The 10,349-nt window shown below is 44.4% G+C and overlaps 1 protein-coding gene across 1 annotated transcript; it reads left to right on the top strand.

Moving 5' to 3' along the window:
- Window positions 1-5,629: 5,629 nt before the first annotated feature.
- On the top strand, window positions 5,630-8,840 carry LOC137428172 (transcription factor Jun). The gene has a single exon (XM_068118132.2). The coding sequence runs from the start codon at window positions 5,951-5,953 to the stop codon at window positions 6,959-6,961; it is 1,011 nt and encodes a 336-aa protein (XP_067974233.2). The 5' UTR covers window positions 5,630-5,950; the 3' UTR covers window positions 6,962-8,840.
- The last annotated feature ends 1,509 nt before the right edge of the window (window positions 8,841-10,349 follow it).

Here is a 10,349-nt window from a genome sequence, read left to right as displayed (position 1 = left end):
GAGCAGTATTAGAGAAGTTTGTACAGTACACATAAGCAGTGGTCCAAAAGTTCCAATACAGTAGTAAACTTGTTCATTATATGATTATTATAGAGAAGTTTGTACAGTACACATAAGCAGTGGTCCAAAAGTTCCAATACAGTAGTAAACTTGTTCATTATATGATTATTATGGAGAAGTTTGTACAGTACACATAAGCAGTGGTCCAAAAGTTCCAATACAGTAGTAAACTTGTTAATTATATTATTATAGAGAAGTTTGTACAGTACACATAAGCAGTGGTCCAAAAGTTCCAATACAGTAGTAAACTTGCTAATTATATGATCATAGAGAAGTTTGTACAGTACACATAAGCAGTGGTCCAAAAGTTCCAATACAGTAGTAAACTTGCTAATTATATGATTATAGAGAAGTTTGTACAGTACACATAAGCAGTGGTCCAAAAGTTCCAATACAGTAGTAAACTTGTTAATTATATGATCATAGAGAAGTTTGTACAGTACACATAAGCAGTGGTCCAAAAGTTCCAATACAGTAGTAAACTTGTTAATTATATGATCATAGAGAAGTTTGTACAGTACACATAAGCAGTGGTCCAAAAGTTCCAATACAGTAGTAAACTTTTTAATTATATGATTATAGAGAAGTTTGTACAGTACACATAAGCAGTGGTCCAAAAGTTCCAATACAGTAGTAAACTTGTTAATTATATGATCATAGAGAAGTTTGTACAGTACACATAAGCAGTGGTCCAAAAGTTCCAATACAGTAGTAAACTTGCTAATTATATGATTATAGAGAAGTTTGTACAGTACACATAAGCAGTGGTCCAAAAGTTCCAATACAGTAGTAAACTTGTTAATTATATGATCATAGAGAAGTTTGTACAGTACACATAAGCAGTGGTCCAAAAGTTCCAATACAGTAGTAAACTTGCTAATTATATGATTATAGAGAAGTTTGTACAGTACACATAAGCAGTGGTCCAAAAGTTCCAATACAGTAGTAAACTTGTTAATTATATGATCATAGAGAAGTTTGTACAGTACACATAAGCAGTGGTCCAAAAGTTCCAATACAGTAGTAAACTTGTTAATTATATGATCATAGAGAAGTTTGTACAGTACACATAAGCAGTGGTCCAAAAGTTCCAATACAGTAGTAAACTTGCTAATTATATGATTATAGAGAAGTTTGTACAGTACACATAAGCAGTGGTCCAAAAGTTCCAATACAGTAGTAAACGTGTTAATTATATGATCATAGAGAAGTTTGTACAGTACACATAAGCAGTGGTCCAAAAGTTCCAATACAGTAGTAAACTTGTTAATTATATGATCATAGAGAAGTTTGTACAGTACACATAAGCAGTGGTCCAAAAGTTCCAATACAGTAGTAAACTTGCTAATTATATGATTATAGAGAAGTTTGTACAGTACACATAAGCAGTGGTCCAAAAGTTCCAATACAGTAGTAAACTTGTTAATTATATGATCATAGAGAAGTTTGTACAGTACACATAAGCAGTGGTCCAAAAGTTCCAATACAGTAGTAAACTTGTTAATTATATGATCATAGAGAAGTTTGTACAGTACACATAAGCAGTGGTCCAAAAGTTCCAATACAGTAGTAAACTTGCTAATTATATGATTATAGAGAAGTTTGTACAGTACACATAAGCAGTGGTCCAAAAGTTCCAATACAGTAGTAAACGTGTTAATTATATGATCATAGAGAAGTTTGTACAGTACACATAAGCAGTGGTCCAAAAGTTCCAATACAGTAGTAAACTTGTTAATTATATGATCATAGAGAAGTTTGTACAGTACACATAAGCAGTGGTCCAAAAGTTCCAATACAGTAGTAAACTTGCTAATTATATGATTATAGAGAAGTTTGTAAAGTACACATAAGCAGTGGTCCAAAAGTTCCAATACAGTAGTAAACTTGTTAATTATATGATCATAGAGAAGTTTGTACAGTACACATAAGCAGTGGTCCAAAAGTTCCAATACAGTAGTAAACTTGTTAATTATATGATCATAGAGAAGTTTGTACAGTACACATAAGCAGTGGTCCAAAAGTTCCAATACAGTAGTAAACTTGCTAATTATATGATTATAGAGAAGTTTGTACAGTACACATAAGCAGTGGTCCAAAAGTTCCAATACAGTAGTAAACGTGTTAATTATATGATCATAGAGAAGTTTGTACAGTACACATAAGCAGTGGTCCAAAAGTTCCAATACAGTAGTAAACTTGTTAATTATATGATTATAGTTGTACTTTTGGATCGCAATGTTTCACAAGTAGGGGACACAATAAAATGAGATGATGAAACTTTTTTAACGGTTTCTGAAATCATAAAGCTTCCATCTCCCAACAAACCTGCATCTTGGTAGTTTTGAGCAGAAGGTATCAGATTTACCAGAGTGAGGGCAGGGGATTGGAAACAAGCGAAAGGAATCCATGTTTGGATTTGAAAGGGTTAACGATTTGCAAGCACACCTTTGGAAAGAGATTAAAACAAAGCGAAAAAAACAACAAAACAAACTTCAGTGGTTCAAAGAGCAACGCGTCAAACATGGCGATCTAGGTATGCCTTCGCTATCCTCCCACCTAGAGAAAGATAATTCGAACAAACAAACTGCAGCTCTGAACCGAACGCCGCGACTCGTACAGACAAAACAAACAGGTTTGGAAACTTTCTCTGCCGCCACATTCAAGCGCAGCAGTAGGGTAGAGGGCCACGTGAAACGAACCTCGGCTCAGTTCAACAATTAGGTCCCACAGGGTGGTGCAGGGGTCGTGCTCTTACTTATCATTTGCACTATATGGTCGTCCAGTCTGGGTTTCATTCCTGACCCGACTACGAGCTGCCACGTTGTTGCTTCGCAGGTAGGGATGGACGTTAACCTCGGTGGGTGTCCCTTCTGTTAGCGTTAGGTGCTGCACGTTAAAAAAAAGCCATCGGTGTCTTTCACCAAGAGTAAGTGAGTTATCTCCAGCATCCTGAAAACAAATGACAAAATCTTATCTTCAGTCGACCGTTATGGCTGGTCAGCAGGTTCGTGAAAGACTTAGGCAGCAGGTTCGCAAGATGCCATTAATTGGAGTCGTTAAAACAGCGAAAGAATGCCTGGTGTTTACTTAACGGTTAAGGTATTAGGGTCTTGAGTTAGAGTCCCTCTCGTGCAGTTGTAAATAACATTAAGTGGGTTGTCACCTGTCATCCTTCCGAGGTTGGCAAAATGAGGACCAGGTGACTGGGCATGTGAGTACCCCACGTCGGAGTAGTGACCCCGTCCAGGATTGTACTCCTTAGCCAAATGAAACTACCTCTGCAGCTCCTATTAGTCCCATACACCTCATGGGGTTAAAGGAATGGTTATTATTGTTAAAGTAGTAAAATATGATTCCTCTAACAAGGAAATGCTCAACGCAAGAGGAGGCCATTAGACCCATAAAGCCAGCGCAATGGTTCCCAACCTATAGTTCTTTGTATATACCCTATCCTTTTTAAATGCTGAACAAAGCAAAGCAGCAGCACATATCATTTTAATAATCTTTGGTATGACTCGGCCGGTATTCGAACCACCGACCTCCCAGACTCATAGTAGTAGTAGTAGTAGTAGTAGTAGTAGTAGTAGTAGTAGTAGTGGTGGTGGATAGTAGTAGCAGAACTGGTGGTGCTGGGTGGTAGTATTGGTGATGGTTGGTAGTAGTAGTAGTGGTGGTTGTGGTGGATAGTGGTAGGAGTGGTGGTTGTGGTGGTGGATAGTAGTTGTAGTAGTAGTAGTAGTAGTTGTTGTTGTTGTTGTAGTCGTAGTAGCAGTAGTGGTGGTGGTGGGTAGTAGTATTGGTGATGGTTGGTAGTAGTAGTAGTGGTGGATAGTGGACCGTTATGTGGTGGTTGTAGTGGTGGGTAGTAGTTGTAGTAGCAGTAGTTGTTGTAGTAGTAGTGGTGGGTAGTAGTAGCAGTAGTGGTTGTGATGGTTGGTCATCTCCCACAACAAGTGGTGGATTGTGGTAGTAGTGGTGGGTAGTAGTTGTAGTATTAGTAGTAGTTGTTGTAGTGGTGCATAGTAGTAGTAGTGGTGGGTAGTAGTATTGATGATGGTTGGAAGTAGTGGTGGTGGATAGTGGTAGTAGTGGTGGTTGTAGTGGTGGGTAGTAGTTGTAGTATTAGTAGTAGTAGTAGTGGGTAGTAGTAGTGGTGGGTAGTAGTTGTTGTTGTAGTAGTAGTGGGTAGTAGTAGCAGTGGTGGTGGTGGGTAGTGGTGGTTGTAGTGGTGGGTAGTAGTTGTAGTAGTAGTTTTTGATGTAGTAGTCATGTGTAGTAGTAGAACTAGTAGTGGTGGTGGTGGATAGTGGTAGTAGTGGTGGTTGTAGTAGTAGTAGTAGTTGTAGTATTAGTGGTGGGTAGTAGTAGCAGTATTGGTGATGGTTGGTAGTAGTAGTAGTGGTGCTGGATAGTGGTAGTAGTGGTGATGGTGGTTGTAGGTAGTAGTTGTAGTTGTAGTAGTAGTATTTGTAGTAGTAGTTGTATTAGTGGTGGGTAGTCGTAGCAGTATTGGTGATGGTTGGTAGTAGTAGTAGTGGTGCTGGATAGTGGTAGTAGTTAGTGGTGATGGTGGTTGTAGGTAGTAGTTGTAGTTGTAGTAGTAGTATTTGTAGTAGTAGTGGTGGTGGTGGGTAGTCGTAGTAGTGGTAGTTAGTACTGTACAATTACTGATATTGTATAATGTATATAAATATAATGCGTTTCGTGTTTACTGTTACTTGAACGTGACACGAGACACCACTCATCAATTCCCATCTTCGCGCTCGATCCGGATCGATATACAGTAAGTACAGTACTCGGTCCGGGACACGGAGGGAACGCGCGATTCGGAAACGGTTTCACCCTCATTGTTTCAAAGCTCACGCTAAATGCGCCTCGACGTGCATGATCGAACGGAAGGCGACATTTACAGTAAGTGCATCAAAGCTTGTCCTCGATATTAAAATTAAAAGTGAAAATATGTAAGCGGAAAATATTTGAGACGATGAAAAAAACGGATTAAAAAAACCGCGAAAAAACAAAAAGTTCGTTACGTAAAAGTTTGGAGTAGATTTTTTAAAAATCGAGCACGTGACCCTTAGCCAGGAATTAACGGCGGGCACAAAAAGGTTTTAAACTTAACAACAAGTTTAACGTTCTCGGTATATATGTTTATTGTTAATATTTAACCGATACATTATCATGTACATCGATCGGTTGTATATCAAACGTGCTCGGACGGATAAATCCACCACATCTAAAACGCTAAAACGTCGGAAAAGAAACCAAACTTTTTTTTCCGAGACACGTCACGTGATTCGAACGCCCAATCATAAACGGTCATTGCCCGTGCTCGCCGGAAGTCGGGGGAAGAAGAAAGACGTCATCCCACAAGGCACCGCGCTATTTGCTCGTTGCTAGGGCGACGGAGGGCGGAGCGAAGGACAGCGGCCCAATGAGAACGCCGCGCAATGATGTCAGCGCCGTCCAATGGGCGCACGTACTCGTGACATCATTGCTATTTCAGGGCCGCTTGTGGGCGGAGTCAGCGGCTTACATATAAAATATTGGGCGGGGTGACGGGTTTACGGCGCCGCGGCGGCGGCGGTGGTGGTGGGGGGTAAAATCTCGTGACCCGAGTATTATAAAGGCGGTAACAGGCAAACCTGCCCGTCCTTGCGTCCCAGGTTAGCCGCAGCAAGGGAGCAGCGCGGCCCGTGGTTTCCTGACTCTTCCTCCCATTCTTTCTCCGCCTCGCAGCTCCAAAGTCTCGGGTTGAAGCCGACGCTCTCTTAGCCCAAGACTGTCGCCCCGGGCTATAGGCGGCTCCCGGCAGGGTGCGGGGCCGGTGGACTCGCCCTCTGCCGTCCCCTCCCTGTGTTCACAAACCCAGCCCTCCCGAACGTCTATGAACTCGAGGATGGAAGCGCCTTTTTACCACGATGACGCGCTGAACGTTGCCTTCGGAGCAGCAGAGTCGGCGATGCCTCTCGTCCTGTCCGCGGCCTCCAGCGTCTCGTCCGCCGCGTCCTCCAGCACCTCGTCCTCCGTGTCCTCTCTCGCCGCAGCCGCCGCCGCAAAGAAGAAGAAGCTCACGCTCAACCTGCACGACCCCAGCGGGAACCTGAAGCCGCACCTTCGGGCTGCCGAGCAGCAGCAGGGGGGTCTCCTGAAACTAGCGTCGCCCGAGCTCGAACACCTGATCATCCAGTCCGGGAACGGCCTCGTCACCACCACACCGACCCCGACGCAGTTCCTGTGTCCGCGGAACGTGACGGACGAGCAGGAGGGCTTCGCCGACGGCTTCGTGAAAGCCCTGGAGGAACTGCACAAGCAAAACCAGCTGAGCGGTGCCGCGTCGCCAGCAGCCGTGGCCGCGGCCGTGGCCGCCGCAGCTGCTGTGTGCGCACCCGGGCAGCAGCAGCAGCAGCAGCAGCAGCAGCAGCAGCAGCAAGCGCAGCCCGTGGGACCCGGGGCGAGCGAGGCGCCCGTTTATGCCACGTTGAACAGCTACGGACACCAACAGCAACCTCCGCAATCGCAGCAAAGCTTCGGTTTCGGCGCCTTCCCGCTCACTCACCCTCGACTCTCGGCTCTCAAGGAGGAGCCGCAAACGGTGCCCGAACTGGGCTCGTCCCCTCCGCCGCTGTCGCCCATCGACATGGAGACCCAGGAGCGCATCAAGGCGGAGCGCAAGCGCCTGCGGAACCGCATCGCCGCGTCCAAGTGTCGCAAGCGGAAACTCGAACGCATCGCGAGGCTCGAAGACCGGGTCAAGGCCCTGAAGGCGCAGAACTCGGACCTGGCGACGACGGCGGGAGCCCTCCGGGAGCAGGTGGCCAGCCTCAAGCAGAAGGTGATGAAACACGTGACCAGCGGCTGCCGGCTCATGGTGAACCAGCAAATGCAGGGATTCTGAAGGACTCTCACTGGACCGTTGTCGCCGGTCTTCGTGTTTTCATCACGAGGTCTTCGTGCATCGAAGGTTGCCTTGTACACTTGTAGTGAAGGCAGCACGATGCGTTCGAACAGTTTGTCGAACTACTCTGACCGGACGTTGCTGTGATTTCCTGTTTTTTTATTGGAGTTCTTGAAGACCTCTCGGCATTGGCTCTCGTTGCCAAGCAACCGTCAGGCCTCCGCTGTTCAGTATGGACGCTCGCTTGTCACCTGGCCAGGTGCAAGCCAAAGCCATCCAAAGGATTTGCAAAGTTTACTAAAAAAAAGAAAAGTTATTCATTTTCAAGTGCCCTCCATTCCTCGTGTGCCTGTCTGTTACCTGTGTGACTGCTTTAGTGACCCTATGCGTACGTCATCAATCAGATACAGCCATTTTACACTCTTAACCACAGTGCCTATCGTTAGTTTAACTAGTTAGTGTCCAGCCTGGTTTTGTACTTGATGATTTCTCGATTTGCCTTCACTCCCTCCGTTTTTGCTTTTGGGGAGAACGTGTGCACGTCACCATCATTGTGACCCCTGTTAAGGTATTACACTGACACGCGCACCTTTGATTTGATGCAACAACCACCTGTCTGGGTGGAGCAAACCCCACCTGGGTTTCATTTTCTCCATAGGTATCGTCTATCTGTACCTGCTCTATTAGCTTTTGGGTGATGTTTATTTTTTGGAACGTCACCTCAATCGTCCACCTGTAACTCCTCAAACAGCTGGCTTTTCCTTGTTGCTCTTGGAACATTTATTCCAAAGGATTTGTTCTCCCAACTTCCATCTTTGGGAAGATGCCCCAGATTTTTGATGAGGGAACGTGTTGAGTTTCGATGGCATTAATATGGAAAAGTGAACACTATTTTGTTTCTGTTACATTTTTTTTTTTTTTCAGCGAGTTGGGGTTTTCAAAGTGCATCCTTCACTCCCCTCCCAAAGATGTTCCTCTTTCTCCACTCCGCATGGTCGCCCCTCTTTTACCTCCAGGCGGATGCGTGGGTCAGCTTGGTGTTGCGCAAGTGACTGCAGCTGGCTTGGTGACGTTGTCTCGGCCTGTCGTCCTCACGCCCACTCCCTATCCGAGTCCTGTAGCACGTTTACATGGGGGCAGGAGGGGACACCTGAGGATTTTGGTGGAGGTGGACACAGCCCAAGACCGAACACCTTCCTCGTCCTCCTCGGTTGTCCTCGACTTCCTCTTTTATTATTTTATTTCCACTCTTGGTTGCCTTTGTAAGTAACTCATCGACCAAACCCTGTTTCCTTTCGACTTGCACAGTTATGGGGTGGACACACAAGCCTGACATGAATTGCCTTAAAGATTATTGACTTGAAGGAAAGTGTTGTTGTTGTTGTTGTTGTTGTTGTTGTTGTTGTTGTTGTTGTTGTTTTTTGTTTGAGCCACATTGTGTGGATTTCTGAAGTTTTATCTTGAGCTTCACGTTCGAGGCGTTAACACGTCCTGCAGTATTATGTACAAGTGCAAACCTACGGGAACACAGCTGAACCGGTCTTGCCAAGGATGGCTTTGCTACTCGCACTCTTTGAACTCTTTGAACTCTTTGAACTCTTTGAACACTCTTTGAACTCGCACTCGCAAACACACCAAAGCCTAATGTCATGTATGTATAATTATTATTATTGTTGGTGTAAGTTATTTGGTTTTGCTGTAATCCCTGCGGGTGCTTTGTCCGTCTATCCCTTACATCCTTCATCCTTCCGTGTCCGTCGCTTCTTATACATACAAATGTAATTTTTTTTTTAACTTTTTTTTTTTGCTTCAATTATGCTTTATTTTTTTTTCCAAGATATATTTATTGTAATAAAACGAATAAAATTATGGAATAGTGTTTTTGTTTATTTTTCTGCTGGAGGCCATGGTTACATAAACGTTACATGCCGACGCTGGAGGCAGCAGCCATGGGAACTCGTGCATTGTAAAAAGTTTTGTTTGAACTTCGTCTGCCACGTGTTGCTACTTGTGGGGAAAGGAGTAGCTCAGGGGCATCGACCATTAATTAGTCCCATGTAACAAACTATTTTGTAATATTACCAAAGGTGGATGGAGGTTGTTTTCACACCCTGTCTGTCCGTTTGTGAACAAAATATCTCAAAGTTGTGGACGGATTCGGACGACATTTGGCAGAGATGTAGTGTCTGTGACAACGACGAAATGCTTAGATTTTGGTGAAGATCCGGATCCGGCTACTAGAATTTTTAAAGTTATTCACCATTGGGAGATAGGGCCAAAAATGATACATAGCAGGATATCTGAAAAAGTTGTGGACGGATTTGGACAAAACTTGGTGGACCGGTTGAGTGTCTGATAAGGACGATTCGATTCGATTTTGGTGAAGATCTGAATATGGATTCGGATATGAGAATTACTTAATTTTTAAAGCGATTCTTCACCATTGGGAGATAGGGCCAAAAATGATACATAGCAGGATATCTCAAAAAGTTATGGATGGATTTGGACAAAACCTTTTGGACAGGTTATGTGTGTTACGAGGAAGAATCGATTCGGTTTTGGTGAAGATCCGGATCCAGCGAGTATAATTTTTTTAAAGTGATTCTTCACCTTTGAGTGATATGGCCAACCAGGTGGAGGTATGCTCTCTACCGAGTGCCGTTCTAGTTTTATCCGTATTTAATTCGATTTGTGTATAAACTGCAGACCCTCGTTCGGATTTCGTCCAAGACCAGACGTTTTATTTATGGAGCCTGGATCCGGAACACCCATGGTCTTATCGTTAACCTCATGCTTGTTTACTAAGGTTATGGATCCGGTCGAACCGGTTCATCCTAACCTGAACACAATCCCAGGTCGACATGAAATGCATATTGAACGTGCTCTTTTACACATGCGTCTAATCCATTAAAAACAAATAATTATGTTGGTGCTAACTGCTAACGCCCCCAGGTTCAAATCCCGTGCGCAGCACGAAGCTGATCTCTGCGTTTGCCGTCGATGTGCGTAATTTGTCCCGAATGTGATCTATGACGGTCGACAGATCGACAAAAACATTGAAAACGGCCTGATCCTCCTCGATATGTAAACATTCACGTTTGTTGATGAACAACCAATCCATGATTTAACAAGGGTCTTGAAGGCCCGTTCTTACATAAGATGTTTTGAAGTCCACCTGTTGCGAGTTGGGCACTCCCTCCACCTTCGTAGAAAATAAATAATAAAAAGGAGCGTGCTCCACGATGCTGCACCCACACGTGCGCAATGGCAATTCCATGACAGTCCTGGGTTTTCCCGGAAGTGCCATAAACGGCGCGTGCAGCGTGTGACGGTGTTTGAAATGAGGGCCTTGGGATCCGGTGTGCTGCGGGACGTGCCTGCCCTCAAA

The sequence above is a fragment of the Myxine glutinosa genome, chromosome 1 (assembly GCF_964187855.1).
Source record: "Myxine glutinosa chromosome 1, kmMyxGlut1.1, whole genome shotgun sequence".
NCBI classification, from domain to species: Eukaryota; Metazoa; Chordata; class Myxini; order Myxiniformes; family Myxinidae; genus Myxine; species Myxine glutinosa.
The sequence above is the reverse complement of the archived record's forward strand: the minus strand, read 5'-3'. Positions and strand labels throughout refer to the sequence as shown.